The 18963-nt window shown below is 37.1% G+C and overlaps 1 protein-coding gene and 1 long non-coding RNA gene across 4 annotated transcripts in view; one reads left to right on the top strand and one right to left on the bottom strand.

The window, feature by feature from the left end:
* Positions 1 to 18963, top strand: part of LOC117654663 (uncharacterized) — a 48856-nt gene that overhangs the window by 11987 nt on the left and 17906 nt on the right. The gene's annotated exons all lie outside the window — the stretch shown is intronic.
* The window catches only part of TTC29 (tetratricopeptide repeat domain 29), a 108174-nt gene continuing 104942 nt past the window's right edge, over positions 15732 to 18963 (bottom strand). For all 3 annotated transcript variants that reach the window (XM_034401487.3, XM_034401485.3, XM_060686868.2), the window contains 2 exons: positions 16085 to 16145; positions 15732 to 15835 (listed from right to left, as the gene is read on the bottom strand). In XM_034401487.3, the coding sequence (XP_034257378.1) occupies position 15835; positions 16085 to 16145 (62 nt within the window). In that variant the 3' untranslated portion in view covers positions 15732 to 15834. The remainder of the gene's footprint in view (positions 15836 to 16084; positions 16146 to 18963) is intronic.

Raw genomic sequence — 18963 nt, 5'->3', positions numbered from 1 at the left:
GGAGATAAATACAGCCAAAATAAAGTTAATAACAAAAATACTTTTGTCAGTATGCAATTAAAAATGTGCTTGGTTTTTACAAACTGAGACAAATATGCTTAACTCTGTGATAAAAGTTTTAAATTAATTTTCATTGTAACAGTCAACCCATTAAAAGTTCCATTAAACACAGAAAAGGTACAGTAGTTTGGAGAAAAGCAATTAAAAATATTGATTTATCCCCAAACTGTGGCATAAAGAATGTAGCTTTACTCTATTATTAACGAATGCTTAGAATGGAGAAATTGGATGAAATTCATGTATATTGGTTTGAAATAATACTCAAACCGATACAAAGCACAGGGAAGAGAATGTAACTCTTTAGGATGCATTCCTATTTTCAATGTGTTTTTTTAAAAAACAGAGATTATTATTGTAATTTTGTTTCTCCTTTTTATGGAAATTACACGTGTATATCCTCTTTATTTAATTGCCCAAATAAGTAAGGTACTAGGCAATAGTTTGCAATTTATACAGATCTGAATCTATTCTTATGTAGAGGTTGATACCATAACATGGTATCATTAAATAATTTATTAAAGTATAGCCCTAATAGAGATAATACATTAGGGCTTTGCAAAGTATGTTAGCACAAGTGAAGCACCTCTCCCTGAAGCCTTGAGGCAACCACATTCTTTGAGAAGCTGGCTTGGCTGCTTGAAACTCTGTCCCTGGTGGTTTGTATTTCATGGCGATTCCAGCCTAAAGGAGTTGTGTGAGACTTTGAAAAGATGTGGCTGATTCTCTGCTTCATGGACAAGAGTTTTGCAAAGCACCTCTTTCAAATGTGTTGTACAGCCCTGTTGTGGCTCCGTTACCTGAGCCTGTGTCATCGGCAGGAGAGGACTCCGAGAGTGAAGGAGAGGAGTTGGCAAGGCCTCCCTCTCCAGGACCTTCCTCTCTGGCAATGCCTTCGGTGTCCGCCGAAGGGCAAGAGATAGGGCCAGGGCCAAGCACGTCCACACAGCCACAGATGGACAGTGATGAGGGTAATGAGTCTTGGCTGGATCCACGCCAGCGTCGCAGAGATAAGCGCGTGCAACAGAAGAAAAGGCGTGCCCAAGATTAGGCTGAGTTACTGGACCACACCCCACAAGGTATAAAAGGGAGCGTCAGCGTAAAAGTGGCCAGTCAAACCTTGTGACGAACAAAGCTGAAAGCTTCCACTCCATTCTGAATTGCCGGATTTTTGCTATAGACTTTGCTGGATTATCTCTGGACTTGATTGACTCTGTAATTATTGAGCTGTTTCTTTTGATGTACCAGAAGTGGGGAGAGGTTATCTCTCCTCTTCGTAAGTAATAAACTCTTGGCAGGCAGCCACTAGGTTGTTACCAAGTTCCGTTATCATAAGGGAAAGGATTTTGCCGGCTGGTTTGGTCTTTAACTCTTGAACGTCTGTTGGTGTGCGTGCGTGTGGGACGGGGACAGAACAAGCCCTATTATAATGTGATAGATGGCTTTTTCCAACAATGGCTAGGTTACTATATCAATAAAAGATGATAAATAATAGATGAATAAAAGATGATAAACTTGCATATGGCATGAAAAGAATCAAAATTACAACATAAGTAAATAATAAAACTGAGGACACCAAAATGGTAAAAGCTAACCCATACTATTGTGTTACCTTTTTTTTTGAAATACTCATAGGTCACTATGATCTAATGCTTTTTATTTTATTTTGAAAAATAAAGCTAACACATATTTTGTTCACAAAAAAAATTATAGATCTTTTTTAACCATAGAGAATATTCAGGCAAAGATACATATTTCTCTAGAGATTCTTTCATGCTGTTTTCTTATAAATACTTTTGGTTGAGAAAGTCTTTTTGTTTTTTTGCTACAGCTGTTCTAATTCTGTCTACTTAAATGTAACTTGTAGCTATTTGATCCTCTTTCTGATGAAATGGATTCAACCTGAAGACAGGGACTAAACACAGGTAGTCAGGTTTTTACACACAGCAATTGATATTTCATTTCCATAATAAAAATTGCCATGATCCCAGGATTGCTTTTGTTCATACAAAACTGCCTTGTCAAAACAATAAACAGAAACCCAGACCCCCTCCCAAACAAATTCAATAACAACACTTGATTCTCCTCAGTGTCAACACTGTAGTTTTTCTCATTTACATCACAATGCCAATAGGGTTCAAACCATAGAAAAGGTAGTCACATTAAAAGAAGAAAACGTGTGTTTCATGCATCTTATTTACCTTGAAGCAAGGCTGCTGCTGTAATACCAATTTCTTTGTAGCATATTTTAAAACACCATTTTATATCATGATTTGCTGTTGGCACCCAAGGTTGCAATGAAGGTCAAAAGGTAGCCACTAAGGTTTATGCCATGTAGTGAGAAGCTACTCCACATTGCGAGAAAAGAATGAACTCTTAGAACAGTAACATTGTTGTGACTCCGACCCCTGAGCCCGTCTTATCGGAGGGAGAAGGCTCCAAAAGCGAAGGAGAGGAGTTGGCCAGGCCTCCCTCTCCAGGGCCCTCCTCTCTGGCAATGCCTCAGGTGTCTCCCGAAGGAGAAGAGATTGGCCAGGAGCCAGGTATTGCTGAGCAGTCGCAGTCGGACAGTGATGAAGATAAGTCTTGGCTGGATCCATGCCAGCGTCGGAGAGACAAGCGCACGCAGCAGAAAAGGAGGCGTGCCAGAGATTAAGCTGAGTCACTGGACCACACCCCACAGGAGATAAAAGGGGATGTGGTGGCCATTCAGGCTCTGTGACGGACAAAACTAAACAACTAGCGTGTCGCATTGTATCTCTGAAACTACGTTATCTGCCTGCCTTGGATTTAATACGGATTGGACTTGACAACTCTGTGGCTTTGTGTATTTGTTTTGGTTCTCTGTGAGTAAAGTTCTTGGCAAGCAGCTACTGGGTTGCTGCCAATCCTGTTATCGAAGGAATTTATTGTCTGCAAGTTTTATTTAACTCCTGGCTGACTGTTTGTGTGCGTGTGTGAGACGGGGACAGAACAAACATATCTAAATGTTAGGGACTAATAAACCCCCTCACAAGGACTAGGAATAATGTGTTTGAAAAACAACTGGCTAGGCTCATCTGAAGGACTTTAAACTAAAACTGGAAGGGGAAGAAGACCAATTTTCAGAACCAAACCTCAAGGATAAACTTCAAAACAACCAACCAGACAATGAGAAAGGAAGTGATGACAAGGAAAGAGAACTTAGGTATAAAACAAGAGACATAGAAAGCAAAACCAAGGCCAGCCATAAAGAACTCAGATGCCTATACACTATTGCTCATAGTTTGGATAACAAATAGAGAACTTGAAGTCCTATTACATGAGGCAGGTATGATATTGTTGCTATCACAAAAAACTTGGTGAGATGGAACCCAAGATTGGAAAATACTACTATCAGTAGAAGGATATAAATTGTTCAAAAGAAACAAAACCATACCTCTACAGAAATACATAATACTAGGGACCAGGACCTTCTTGAAAGTATTTGGGTGAATATTAGAGAAAAAAGAAGTGACATTGCTATAGGCCACCCAATCAACTGGAGGAAATAAATGATTTTTTTGCTAATCAATTAGCCAAGGGGTGCAGGAAACATAACACTGTAATAATGGGAGACTTTACCCCAGCATCAACTGGAGAGATCAAACAGGTTTCTGATGTTCCTAGCTGACAACTTTGTTACCGAAAGAAATATAGTTAGGAACTAAAGGATCAACTATCCTGGACTTAATCCTAACTAATAGGAATGAAATGGTTGAGGGAATGGAAGTTGTAGGAATCTTGGGGGAGAGTGACCGTGTCATACTAGAATTCACCATAATGCAGGCAGGCAGGTGATAGAACAAAGTCAGGCCAGTGTTTAAGACTTTAAGAGAGCTGACTTCAATAAACTAAGAAGTTAGAAAGAATTCCATGGTTGGACATCCTAGCGGGAAAAACAGTTCAGGATGCATGGGAAATTCTGAAAAACAAAATATTAAAGGCACAAACAAAAACAATTACCACCAAGGAAGAAAAACAAAAGATTCTAGATGAGGCCAGCATCGTTGTACAAAGAGTTCTCTGATCAAAAGCAACACAGTGGGAGACAGAGGAGGAATGCAGGTCAAAATAGGTAAAATATTGATAAAAAAAATACCTATCCACTTTAGATGAGTTCAAATCTCCAGAACCAGATAGTTTACAATCCAGAGTACTGAGGATGCTGGCAGATGTGATGTCGGAGCCACTAAACAAAATCAGAGTTCTTGCAGCATGGGAGAACTCCCAGAGGACTGGAAAAGAGCTGATGTGATTTCAATCTTCAAGAAGGGGGAAAAATGTTGACCCAAGAAACTACACATCAATACCTGGAAAAATCCTGGAAAAGATAATCAAGCAGCAGATTTGTGAGCAACTACCGGTAGAAACAAGAAAGGTGATTACTAGAAACCAGCATGGATTTGTGAAAAACAATTCATGCCCTATAAACCTTATTACCTTCTTTAATAAAGTGACTAAATTAGTGGATCAGGGAAATGCTATGGATATAGTTTACTTGGACTTCAGTAAGGCATTTGAGAAAGTAGACCAGTCTATTTCTTGGTAAGTTAGAACAATGTGGGATACACAGTACCACGACCAGATGGATTTGCAGTTACCTGACCAACCACACTCAGTGTGTAGCCCTCAATGGAACTATGTCTACATGGAGCAGGAGTGAAATCTACTTACCTTCCTTACCAGTTCAGAAGTGTGTGTGCCCCATGTGCATGCGCTCGCTTCACCTGCGTGCGTGCATCACATGCACTTGCTTTGCTCACGCACGCATCACATGCGTGCGCAGACCCTCTATGCATGCGCAGAGGGTAAAAAACACATTACTTCCTGGTTAAAACCAGGAAGTAACGACACCCAGGCGGGCGGGCGGAGCCTCATGCCGCCATCACTACTGGTTCTCCAAACCACCTGCCACAATCGCTACCGGATCACTCGATCCAGTCCAAACCGGGAGCATTTCACCCCTGACATGGAAGGAAGCATACAATAGGTATGTCAAGGTTCTGTCTTGGGCCCAGTGTTCTTCAACATCTTCATAAATGATTTAAATAAGCGGGTAGAAGGGCAACTCATCAAATTTGCAGATGACATTAAGCTGTTTCTTGGCAGTGCCAAGAAGATTCCACAACCAATTGGAAGCTGAGGGCAAAGATAAACCCCCAAGTGGCCTCAAGAGCTCTCACAGAGTGCTAATGAACCAGATGAGTGCAAAGAAATACAATCCTTCCCCCTTCCCCCCACTATCCAGTCAGAACTTAACTTTCCATCCCCTACTACCCAGTCTCCTTCATCCCTTCCCCCCTTCACAACTGATGACGTTTATTGGATGAGAAACAAAACATTTTGTTCTTCTTCCTCAAGGAAAAAAAACCAGACCAGTTGCCTTTTGAAAAGCACCTTTGAGATATTTTTTAGGATATTTTTTTTCCCTTTGCTCATTTTAATTTTTATTCTGTGGAAACTAGGACATATCCATAAAATATAAGATCATCCTTGGGTAAACAAATCCATAGACAAAAATTGTTCCTAATGAGCACATAACCTCTATGCATTTTCATAGAAAATGGCATGCTATGAGAGAGCTACAGGCAAGTTGAAAACTTTCCTTTCCAAAATTGGAAGAAGAGGATATGCTGTATTAAAGATCAAACATTTTGTTTATTTTTTAAATGTTTAAACAAAGAATGACCTGCCTTGAAGTTGGTTAGAAGCACAGATTGATCCTACCTACTCTATAAATGCTTCACATAAATGTCACTGTTCATAAAGTCAATCTACACATATGAAAAATCAGTTTATCAACAGCTGTCCTGAGGCTATTTGAGGGTAATCACTATCAGCCTTGTACTAAAGCAGCAAAGACATACTTTGGAGACATAAAAGTTAATAAGTCTGTAAGAAATATGCATACAGTACAAACATTGCAATATTTTAGAAAATGTATAAATACAGGAAGTGCATTTTGTGTTTTTTAATAGTATTTCTCAGTTAAATAATCATCTAAATGGGGAAAAAATGACATGTTAAGTGAAAATTATCCTAGAATTACTTTCTCTCATATACTGGTTTGCAATTGGTGAGGAAGGATTACTGTGAGGAAGCATTCAATTTACACTGGAATAAAATCATACAATCACAGGATTGGGAGGGATCTTGGAGGTTTTCTAATCCAACCCCCTGCCCAAGGCAGAATATTTTATTTCATCCTGGACAAATAGCTGTCCAATGTTTTTTTTGAAAATCTTCAGTGATGGAACCCAAGCTGTTCCATTTGTTAATTTTTTCTGTCAGAAAAATTCTCCTTAGTTCCATTTTGGATTTCTCTTTAACACATTTCCATCCATTGCTTCTTGTCTTGCCCACAGGTGCTTTGGAGAATAAATCAACCCCCTCTTCTCTGTGGCAGCCCCTCAAGTACTGAAAGACAGCTCTTACGGCATCCCAAATAATTTTCTTCATTAGACTAGACATATCTAGTTCCCTTAACCACATATAGTTTAACCTCCAGACCCCTTATGATTTTTGTTGCTCTTCTCTGCACTCTTTCTAGAGTCTCAGCATCTTTTCTGTATCATGATGACCAGAACTGGATGCCGTATTCCACATGTGGTCTCACTAGTGCAGTATAGAGCAATACTATCACTCATGATCTTGATGCCATTCCTCTATTGATGCAGTTTAGGATTGCATTGGCTTTTTTGGATGCTACAGCTCACTGATGGCTTATACTTAAATGATGGTCCACTAGGACACCTAGATCCCTCTCACGGTTTCTACTGTTGAGTTATATGCTACGTCATCTATACTTGTGCATTTGGTTTTTCTTGCCTAAGTACAGGACCTTATTTTTCTCACCACTGAACTGCATCTTGTTGGATAGGGTTCATTGCTCAGTCAACCACAGCTCATTCTCCTGAATTTTTCAGATATTCAGATATTTCTGCAATGTATGGAATGACTACGTTGCTACATTTGTTGTTCTTTTCTTCTCTCTACAATGACAACATTGGCAATGTTGCTACAACAAAAGTAGCAATGCAGTCATTCCATAGGTTGCAGGAATATCTGAAAAGCTCAGAAGAATTTTCAATCAACACAACATACATGTACACTCTAAACTCAAGAATGACAAAGGTATAAGCATGTCCAAACCAAGGATAAAACACCCAGACAAAAACTGAGCAATGTGATATATGTAATGCAATGCTGCGAGATGTGCAGATCTGTACATTGTGTGTGTAAAACAAAATGACCACTTCACAAGCACATGGCACAACATAGGTAATCAAACTCATCAGGATAAGATTCAGCTGTTCATCTGCATTTGAAAGACAAAGGTCACTGTTTTGAAAACAGCAAAGTCCACATTTTGGATCATTGGTTTGAAAGAGGTGTAAAAGAGGCCGTTTATTTTAACATTGAGCAGCCCTCTCTCAACAGAGGGGGAGGGATAAGACACTACCTAGCTCCAGTCTACAAACTGAACTTCTTGCAGCAGCACCAAGAAGATTCTACAATCAACTGCACTAGAGCGACACATGGTATCCACAACTTTCAAAAGCAGCTTTTTTATGGGACCTCTGGGAAGCAATAGCAAACTGAAGGCAGCTCTGCTGAGAGTGGAGCAAACAACTATGGTGAAACAAGGAGATAGTGAATCGATTGGCTTCTTAGACTTCGTTTCTGGATAAAGAGAGGACTTGGGATCATATACAAGCATTCCATGTAGCAGCTTCCACAAGGAGATTGTAAAACAGTGGTTCCTGATAGATTTAGAGTTCTATGAGCCAAAGGGTTGCTGTCTTTGCCAAAATCACAGTTGTCACTTTTCCAGAGTCACAATCAGTCATTGGGTTTGCATAGTTTTTGTCTTAATCATTTTTGCAAATTGCTTCCGATTCTGAAGAATCTGAATATAAGAGATTGTAAGAAATCTTGTGGGAAAATGCTGTTGATTAGTAAAAAAACTTGTTAAGATGGAACTTTGAACATTGGATACTAAAAGGAACAAGAAAGAATTAAAGATTATAATTAAAGGAAAAGAGACCCACTAATACAGAATGGAGCAAAGTACTCTAACTTTGAAGAATTCAAGGATATTTAAGAATGATTCGCTCAGCAATTACTCTTAAGATTGTCTGCTGTCATAAAAATGAATTTTAAAAGTGTTATAGAACAGGAACAGGTTCTGTTGGATAAGACTGAGATTGATATTGATTCGAATGTGGATTTAAAAATGAGAGTTATAATAATGATATGGAAAAAGATCTAAAGTACATTAGATTTACAGATAAAATTGGCTGTCTTAATAATTAAAGAGGATATACAAATATAAACCAAAGAAGTGACTTGGATAACTTTGTTATTATGGATTTACAAAAAAGAAGTTTTAAAGTTTTGGAGGAGTTTTCTGTAACTCTCAGTTACAGTATGCAGTTTGCATATGAGTTGAGATCTCTAAACATTTTTGATCCCTGATTATATATGACTGCTCATTAAACTAGTTTTATTCTCACTCACTAATACCAGATATGAGCAAAAACTGTTTTCTTGGACAGCCTGGTGATAAATCATATTTGCTGTAATGATTTGAAAAGGAAAATATGACCACTGAGCAAATAGAGAAGGACAAATAATTCCGAGTAGTGAAAAATGGTATGATCAAAATTGCGATAGGAGTATAAAGTAGAAGTAAGTTTTAATATTGTTACAGACTGCCTTATGGCTGTTGGTTGGATCACCGCTTAGTTTTGGTTAAATATCTTACCTGGATTGTCAATTTGCTAATAATAATATTAATAAAACAAAAAATTAATAATCCCAAATATTCATGCGATGAATATTAATTAAAATTAATGCTTAGAAGTATGGATATAAATTAACCATCAACGTTGCTGTTGAACATTTCTTTTGGGCAAGTTGTGTCTGCATATAGGATTAATGTATGAGATCTGTGTGGGAAGGAATAAAATGAGTGTTTTGGAACTGAAAGAAATGGAAGTCTAGGCACCCTTTGGATGCAAATATACAGCCTATACGTATACTGTAGTACTCTCTTCCTCAAAGATGCCAGACATACAGTATGTAGAATTGGCTCTGGAACTTTTCATAGCAGCATTCATTGAACAATATTGGCAATATACACATTTCTGAATTCACAGTACTTAGATTTTTTTTATCTTTTGCTATTCATTTATTCTTGAATATATCTTTAGAACAGGAATTGGTTTCAAACAATTTAGATCTGGGGTGTTAAACTGAAGGCAAGGGGATTGGATCCGGCCTGTGGGGTGATTAGATGTGGCCCGTGGGCTGCCCTGGAAACAGCGAAGGACCGGCCCGTGGGGCCTCTGCCAACAGAGTTTGGCCGCAGTGTCCCTCCCGAGCTCCGTTTTTTGAGTTTGACACCCCTGATTTAGATGATGAACAGTAAGTAAACATGTACACTAATGTTACTATTTTATTGATTTTCTTCATGGTGACCCTTCATATCACCATTTTGATTTCTTCTGTGAAGCAAAAAAATTGTTGAATTTTAATAGTACACAATAATAATACGTATATGTCATTTCAGAGTAAGTCTGACTGTAATCAAAGAGACTTTGCCTGGGTAAGAGGACAAAGCATAGATCAACGTTGTGCTATATGAGAATTTTCAAGAAACCATGGTGATGGATGATTTAGTATCAGGATATTATAAATGTAAGAAATTGTAAGTTGGAGAAGCAAGCTTCTTGTGTATCACAAAAAGTGATTTCTCATAATTTTTGGAAAGCATGTCCTTGTTAAGAATCTATTTATTGTAAATAATAGAAATCTGTGCAGTACACATGTAAATACTTAAACTTTATATGGAATCAGAAAGGAGCCTATAGATTTTTATAAGGCTGTGCAGTTTATATTACCATTATTGAAAAATATGCATGAGGAGTATGTTTAATATTTACATCCTTCTCAGAGCATTTAGTTTAGATTAGTTCAGAGTTTTCCAAGAACTGCAATCTGCCAGGACAAATTTTTGAAGTAATAAATCTGGCCCTGTTCCACTTAGGTGTATTACTAGTGTATACATTTCTTCAATCATTGTTTCCTAACGTATTGTAAGATTTGGGATAGTTTGGCAATATCATTTTCTCATAGTACATCCTGGAAGAAGAAAAAGCAAAATATTCAGGTTATTATACTCTGCAAATTATATAAAATCCTTGTCAGAACTGAAGGCTATTTATTCTAAAGGAGTACCAATGTTTTTCAATGCAGTTATGCTGTGCTAAGGGTTGTTAATCATTGAGATCACATGGAAAGGAACCATACAGTGGTTAGTTTATATGCCAGTCTAATTGGTAGAGTGGTGATATGGAGCACGTGTCATTCCAACAATATGCCCAGGAAGATATGAAATTTGATTCTGATGCCAAATGGAAATGTTGGAGCAGCAAAAAATATATCTAAATATGAAAGCTGGTAGGAAGGGTGATTGTTTTATTTTATTTAATTCCTACTGGTTAAATTGCAGCATAATATAGCTCTTTAGTCCATCATCATAATTTGAAAAACAAATTAAATTCAAAAGAAGAATACAACAAGAATAATTTACAGTATATAGATTGTCTAGCACATTATATTGTCTTTAAAATTTCATATACTGTGATGCATATAATGTAGTTTTGAGCTAGAGATTTTATTAATTTACACTAAAATATTTAGCAATTAGGTCCCTGCAGCATGAAGCATTTCTTCCTATTAATAGAACTATGGTTCTTCTGTATTAATTACAGATTTACTTGTTGAGATAGGCAGCTATAGAAATCAAAGAAATAAATTTAAAAGAACTAAAAATAATTTTTATTATTACCATGATCTGATTCAACTTGTAGAAATGGAACTCTTAGCTAATGACAAAGAACTCTGTGATTGAATATTTATATAATTTGGAAGAAAAAACATGTAGAAATAGAGATTAAATATTTTTACCTTCCACCAATAATAGAAGAGACTTTTGGTAATAAATGCAATGATCCAGTGGTGAGTTCCACTTACCTTTGCTACCGGTTTGGAACTGTGAGTGCAAGAGCGTGCGTGCGCTTTGCTCGTGCATGGTGCTTCTGCGCATGCAAAGGTTCTGTGCATGCGCAGAGCATCTGTGATGACATCCGGGTAGGTGAGCGGAGCCTTCTGCCACCGCCACTACCAGTTCACCCAAACTGGGGCAAACCGGTAGAAACCCACCATTGCAATGATCATGTAAGAACCTCTATTAATCTCAAGACTAAATGTGCCAAATCTGTAGCACAAGGTTTGCAAAAATCCTTCAGTATTTATTTAGGACCTGCCTCACTCTCAAATGACCCTGACTGCTCACAATATAACAAAACCAAAATAATTAAACAATATCATGCAAGATAAATAAATAGGATGGAAATTCAGCCATCAACACAAAACATATGCCACAAAGGACTTCATTCAAAAAGGAAACAAAAAGGAAAAGGCCAGCATATAGCGGAGTTTAATGTGTGGCTAAGGGAATGGTGTAAAAGGGAAGGCTTTGGTTATATTATGATGTCTGCAGCTGGTCCAATGAAAAACTGTACAAAAGAGATGGTATGCATCCATCAAAGAAAGGGACTGAGTTACTTGGCATTAAATTCACAGATTTTCTAGATAAACATTTAAACTGAACAGCGGGGACAGAGAATTAATTAATACAGAACATTTCTGTCCCCAGCAATCTAAAATTAATAGAGTTATCAGTGCATGTAACATAGATGTTTGTGCGGGTAAGAATATCAACCTTGCTGTCAAGCAAAAAAAAGCATTTACTAGTGAGTGCCATACCATGTGCAAACAGGTGATAAGGCAGTATAGGGAACAACACAGGTTATGTAGAAAGTAAACACAGGGTCAATCAAAATGGACTCAAATGTCTATACACCAATGCACAGAGTATAAAGCATAACCAGGGTGAATTAGAAATTCAAATAAATGAAGGCAGATATGATATTGTTGCCATTACGGAAACTTGGTGGGATGAAATCCACAAATGGTACGTACAGCTAGAGGGATTTAAATTATTTAAAAGAAATAGACTAAATAAAAGAGGTGGTGGAGTTGCACTATATAAGAAATAATTGCATCTCTACAGAAATAGAGCACAACAATGATGAAATGCATTGAATGCATTTGGGTCAATGTAAAAGGGGGGAAATGACATTGCCATAGGTGTACATTATAGGCCACCCAACCAAACAGAGGAAATAGATGAACTTTTTGCTAGTCAGCTAACTAAGTATGTAGGAAGCACATCACAATAGTAATGGAGATTTTAACTACCCTGATATCAACTGGGAGACAAACTCTGCACCAAGTGGAAGATCAAACAGGTTCCTGACAAACTTAGAAGTTATCCTGACAGATAACTTCGTTTCCCAAAATTTAGAGAAGGGAACAAGGGGATCAGCCATATTGGGCTTAATTCTCACTATCAGAGATGAAATGATAGAAGGTGTTGAAGCTACAGGAACCTTGGGGGGGGTGTGTGATCATGCAATATTAGAATTCAACATTATGCAAGCACAAGTAATAGAACAAAGTCAAACTAGACTCTTGGACTTTAAGAGAGCTAATTTCAATAAACTTAGAGAGAGCTTGAGAAGGATTCCATGGATGAGAATCCTCAAAGGGAAAACAACTCAAGAAGCTTGGGAAATTTTGAAAAGTCAGATTATAAAAGCGCAGTCTAGCACATATCAATGAAGAAGTAAAATAACAGCTCTCAAAAGAAACCAGCATGGCTGCATAAAGAACTGTCTGATAAATTGAAAGACAAAAAGGACAAGTATAAAAAGTGGAAAGGGGGGCAAATAACTAAGGCAGAATATCAGCAAATAGCCCGAGCCTGCAAAGATGAAGTGAGGAAAGCTAAGGCTCAGAATGAACAAAGGCTTGTGACAAAAGTAAAAATAACAAAAAAAAAGCTTCTTCCAACATATTAAAAACAAGAAAAAAATTCAAGGAACAATTTGTCCATTGGTGGGAGAAAATGGCAAGATGGTGACAAGCAACACGGAGAAAGCAGAACTACTTACTCATTTTTTGCATTTGTCTTTACACAAAGGGAAAAAACAGTCCAACCTATCAAAAACAGCACCACAAAAAAACAGATTAGGACCACAAGTCAAAACAGGAAAGAAAATGGTGAGTACCTGCCCACCCTAGACGAGTTCAAATTACCAGGACCAGATGAATTACACCTCAAGGTTCTGAAGAAACTGGCAGGTGTGATCTCAGAACCACTGAACTATATCTTTCAAAGATTCTGGAGCACCGGGGAACTGCCAGAGAACTGGAAAAGAGCTGATGTAGTTTCCATCTTCAAAAAAGGAAGAAAAAAAAACCAGATCCAGGAAACTACAGACCTATCAGCCTGACCTCAATTCCAGAAAAGATTCTGGAAAAGATAATCAAGCAACAAATCAGTGAACACCTAGCAGCAAACAAAGTAATAAGCCAAAGCCAACATGGGTTTGTGAAAAACAGTTCATGCCAGACAAATCTTATTGCATTCTTTGACAAAGTGACAAAATTAGTAGACCAGAGGAATGCTGTCGACATAATTTACTTGGACTTCAGTAAGACTTTTGATAAAGTAGACCATAACCTACTATTTGATAAGATAGAAAAATGTGGGTTAGACAGCATCACCACCAGATGGATCCGTAACTGGCTGACCAACCGCACTCAACGTGTAGTCCTCAATGGAACTGCATCTACATGGAGGGAAGTATGCAGTGGGGTGCCCCAAGGCTCTGTTTTGGACCCAGTACACTTCAACAACTTCATCAATGATTTGGATGAAGGGATAGATGAGACCTCATCAAATTTGCAGACAATACCAAGCTAGCACGAATAGCCAACATTCCGGAAGATAGGCTTAAGATACAGAAGGATCTTGACAGACTTGAACATTGGGCCCTATCTAACAAAAGGAAATTCAGTGGTGAAAAAAGTAAGGTTCTATATTTAGGTAAGAAAAATAAAATGCACAGGTACAGTATATGTGGTACCTCACTCAATAGTAGTAACTGTGAGAGGGAACTTGGAGTCCTAGTGGACAATCATTTAAATGTGATCCAGCAGTGTGCTGCAGCTGCCAAAAAAGCCAATGCAGTTCTGGCCTGCATGAACAGAGGGAAGAATCAAGATCACGTGAAGTGTTAATACCACTTTATAATGCCTTGGTAAGGCCACACTTGGAATACTGCATCTAGTTTTGGTGGCCATGATGTAAAAAAGATTTTGAGACCCTAGAAAGAGTGCACAGAAGAGCAACAAACATGATTAGGAGTCTGGAGGATAAAACATATACAGAACAGTTGCTGGAATTGGGTATGTCTAGTTTAATGAAAAGAAGGACTAGGGGTGACATGATAGCAGTGCTCCAAAATCTCAGGGGCTGCCACAAAAAAGAGGAAGTCAAGCTATTCTCCAAAGCACCTGTGGGCAGGACAGGAAGCAATAGGTGGAAACTAATCAAGGAGAGAAGCAACTTAGAACCAAGGAGAAATTTCCTGACAGTTAGAACAATTAATCAGTGGAACAACTTGCCTCCAGAAGTTGTAAATGCTCCAACACTGGAAATTTTAAAGAAGAGATTGGCTAACCATTTGTCCAAAATGGTTTAGGGCCGTGATGGTGAAGCTATGGCATGTGTGCCACAGGTGTCATGCAGTGTCCTCTCTGTGGGCACGCGAGCTGTCACCCTAGTTCAGCTCTGCCACGCATGCATGTGTGCCTCCCTCCGGCCAGCTGATCATTGGGTCTCTGCCATGCATGCGTGGGAGGCAGGGTGTGTGGGGAGCCATGCATGCACACGAGGGGCGGGGCACATGCAGGGGTCCACGAACATGTGGGGGGAAGGGCCGCATGCATGGGGGCCGCAAGTGGATTGCATTTTGGGGGTTCAGGCACATGCACATGCATTCGCGCGTGTACACACACGCTTTGGGCACTCGGTTCAGAAAAGGTTAGTCATCACTGGTATAGGGTTTCCTGCCTAAGCAGGGAGTTCATAGAATTGGACTCCAAGGTCCCTTCCAACTCTAATTCTATTTTATTCTTCTATTCACCCTAGCCCGAGGATAGCCAAGTCTTTAAGGCCTTCCAGAATGCCAGCAAATGGTAGCCACACAGGTTTTCCCACAGGGCAGATGCCTTAATTGTCTTAAATTAACTTAAAATTGGAATACTCTATAGGACATTTTTGATTCCTTAAACAAAATGTATTGATATGTTATGACATGATTGGCTCATTCCTAACTCACTATGTTAATCGTTATATAAAGTCCCCAAGCTCACAAAAATACATTAAAAAATACAGACTTTTTAACTGAAATATATATAAGAAAAGTGATTTCATTTTGTTAATAATATCACTCAATTATGATTCTAATAAATGAAATAATAAAGCATGGAAGAAAACTATAAATATTAGTCATATCAGATGTTGAATTTTAATATATTAGTTTATTTTAATAGGAATTAGAGCAGTTATTTAACTACATGGGATAGAAAGTCAACTATGTTTATAAATAAATTTTTGGAACTTCTTATTTATTGTATTACGAATACAAAAGCTAAACATATTAAAATATTCATTTGATTAGCCTGTTTATTTGGTCCGATTTTAACATTTCAAAGTATGTTTGAACCAGCATCTCCTCATATTCATTCATCAGCTTTAGAAATTCTTCAATAGATTCTGCAAAATGAAAAAAGAGTGAAATGTAATTAATCATTTAGCTTTTTAACTGTGAAAAACTCAGTTAAACTAGTAATGTTTAAAATACATTACTAACTTTCATCATTTCATCAAGAATAAAATTTCATTGGATGCAACACAAATATAATAAAAGAACATTTGATGGAAGGTCAGATTATATTATTTCCACAAGCATTAACTAAATGTATTTTGGATATACAGTAGAGCAAGATATACAAAATATTGTACCAGATAGTTGTTTCAGGTGTTGGAATGTAGCTAATATCTTCAGTTTTTTCTTGTTGGGCATCTAAAAAATTAGAAATATATAGATCAGTAACATCTACCTAAGTAAATTACAGGGCACAATGTGAATGGTGACTATACCCCTTCCAGACCAGTGCTATTCCTGGACAGTTTACAATATTTTTTTAATCAGGGTTTCATTTTCAAGGGAAACCCTTTGTCATTATTTGTTTAAGCCTCTTATAAAGTATTCCTTCCAACAGTCCTCAACACATTCAATTTATCAGCAACAGATATATGCCAATGGAAAGGGAAAGGAATGTCACAGTCATATAATTTTTTTGGCAGACCTCACAGAATTCAAGGTTATCAAACTGATTCAAAATCCATCTTCTGCAATACAAGTAATTTTAGAAACATTGAGATAATTCAGAGCAACATTATATCAAGTAAAAGTATTTACATCATTATTAATATATATCTTTAATCAGGTACATATATTTATTTATTCCATTTTTTCTAGACACGTCATATTTTGAACACAATTCGGTCAAGACGTAAGATTTATGCAAACATTATGATCATACCTGTGGGCAACTGACATGACAATAATAGTAAACTAGGTTGTAATGAAATTGGCTGAGCTCAAGCTTAAGAATCTTTAGCGCTAAAAATAATTTATTAAATTATTAAAAAGATAACATTATACATTTATATATATTTAAGATTTATGCACTTGTCATAAAATATAGCTAATAAGATCATATTTATTATTCCAATAAACAATGAAGGTTTTCCATTTACTATTTGAATTAATGATATGAAGATTTATCCAAGCACTGACTACGACCACTAAAAGGTATTATGAATATAAAGCCTATTGAAGAACCATTATGGGGAGTATAAACTAGAGGTCACTTCTCATATGAATCAATTGAAGACAAATAAAACTTTCTCTGTCAGTACTACTGCTGAACTGATATTAAAAAAAAACTCCTAGTGTTAGTAGTCACCTGTAATTTTTACTAATAACTAATGAATTAAAAATAATAGGCCCTCAAGATGAGTTTGTGAAGTGGTTAATGTTTTGAAAAACAACAGAGAAGACCCAGATTCAAGACAAAACTGTGTCAAAAGCTTATTGAGTGATTCTGGGACTGTCACAGTATCGCAACATAATTATTTTACAGAATTGCTGTGAAATAAATGGAAAGAAAAAAAAATTGTTTTGGCTGTTTGAGATCTGGGAAAGGAGAAACTGTTCTCTTTCAAGTAACAGAAAAGCATTTAAACAATAAACTCCTGAACTTGTTTTCTTAAAAAAAAAATCCTGTGTGAAAACTAGTTATTCAAAAAAATAAATATAATAAAAGTATTTGCGCCATATTTCAAACCAATAATCTTCTTTATATAAAGCAAAGATTATCTAACACTGTGATGCTATATTAGCAGTGCTGAAAAAGAGAGGTATAGAACTATTAGAGTGCATGGTAAGTACTATCTCATTTGAAATGGCAATACTACTTCTTCAAAGTAGTTACTGAGCTATTGAGGTTAATTTGCAATAACCTGAGATGGTCTATCCCAAATGGACAGGAATGCTCAAAGCAACAAACAGATAAATGTATTTCAGAAATGGAGCAGATTGAGTAGATGTAAGCAAGCTGGGAGAAATGAAAGAAAAGAAGCTGAAGTACAAGAAGACCAGAGAATACCCAATTAAGAAATATCATCTAGAAAGGGAGATTAAGGAAGCAATGGAAACAATACAGAGCAAATAACAGCTCTAGCCAGGAAGATCATCAGATACAAAGCTTCTATTGTATGCTATAGGCAGAATCTTCAATTTCCGTCAAATCAATTTCTAGCAATCCATAAATGGGGACAACTGCAGTAAACCAGTCAAGAGCTGACACCAGTCAAGAGTTGATATAAGAAGAAACAGTGAAGTTCTGAGTGCAGCTTTGGGACTACCCCAGAAATGCAACAAATGTACAGCTTGGATGAAGGAAATAAATAAAAAAGAACATGAAATGAAAGAATAGCAGAAATGGTGCAGAAAAGGTCAAGGAAAATCTTGATTTGACTGGCATCAGGTGAAGATGAATTGCATAGTTTTTTGTTGAAACACCTAACCGGTCTACACCCACTCACTATCAAGAAGTTTAATAACATACTGCAAGGAGATGAAATGGAAGCTTGGTTAACATTTGGCAAAACGTACCTGTTAATGAACAATCCAACAAAAGGGGCATCACCTGGCAAATACAGGACAATTACTGCTTACTAACAACTTTCAAATGGCTAACTGGTGCTGATGCAGTCAATTCTTTAGGAAGAATTTGATAGATGGATGCAAATGCCAACTCCAATCTAAACTATCTATCTGACGGTGTTACCAACCATAATAACAACGATCATAGCAACAGCAGTTGGAACAAAATAGTTTAAGGCCTTTTCTTGAAAATAAATTTCCTGTTCATTTACACAGTGTTGTCTTGACATCCTAAAAGGGTTGAGAGTCCTACTGAATTATGTTGGATAGGGGCATTGAAAGCTGTGAAGGTGGAGAATATTTTTAGTGATTCCTTTCCAAACAATTTTCCATGCTTACAAATATAATTTATGAGTATTCTTCAACTTCTTTGGGAGGTGTTAATTTTAAAAATGAAAGAAAGGAAACGTTCAATAATCTTCTACATTTTCCTGTCTTTCACTTTGTGTCTTAATCTTGATGCTACAAGATACTGCATTGTGTCCTTCATCACGCCTCCCTTTGAAGTATTATTACATTTCATTAATTCTGTTTCATTTCTTTCTTAATAAGGAAACAAGGCCTTCTAGATATTGCTAAATAAGCCTTAGCATTTTTTTTTATTATG

Source organism: Pantherophis guttatus, chromosome 8 (assembly GCF_059756535.1).
Source record: "Pantherophis guttatus breed Tessera chromosome 8, ASM5975653v1, whole genome shotgun sequence".
In the NCBI taxonomy this organism is placed as follows: domain Eukaryota; kingdom Metazoa; phylum Chordata; class Lepidosauria; order Squamata; family Colubridae; genus Pantherophis; species Pantherophis guttatus.
The sequence above is the reverse complement of the archived record's forward strand: the minus strand, read 5'-3'. Positions and strand labels throughout refer to the sequence as shown.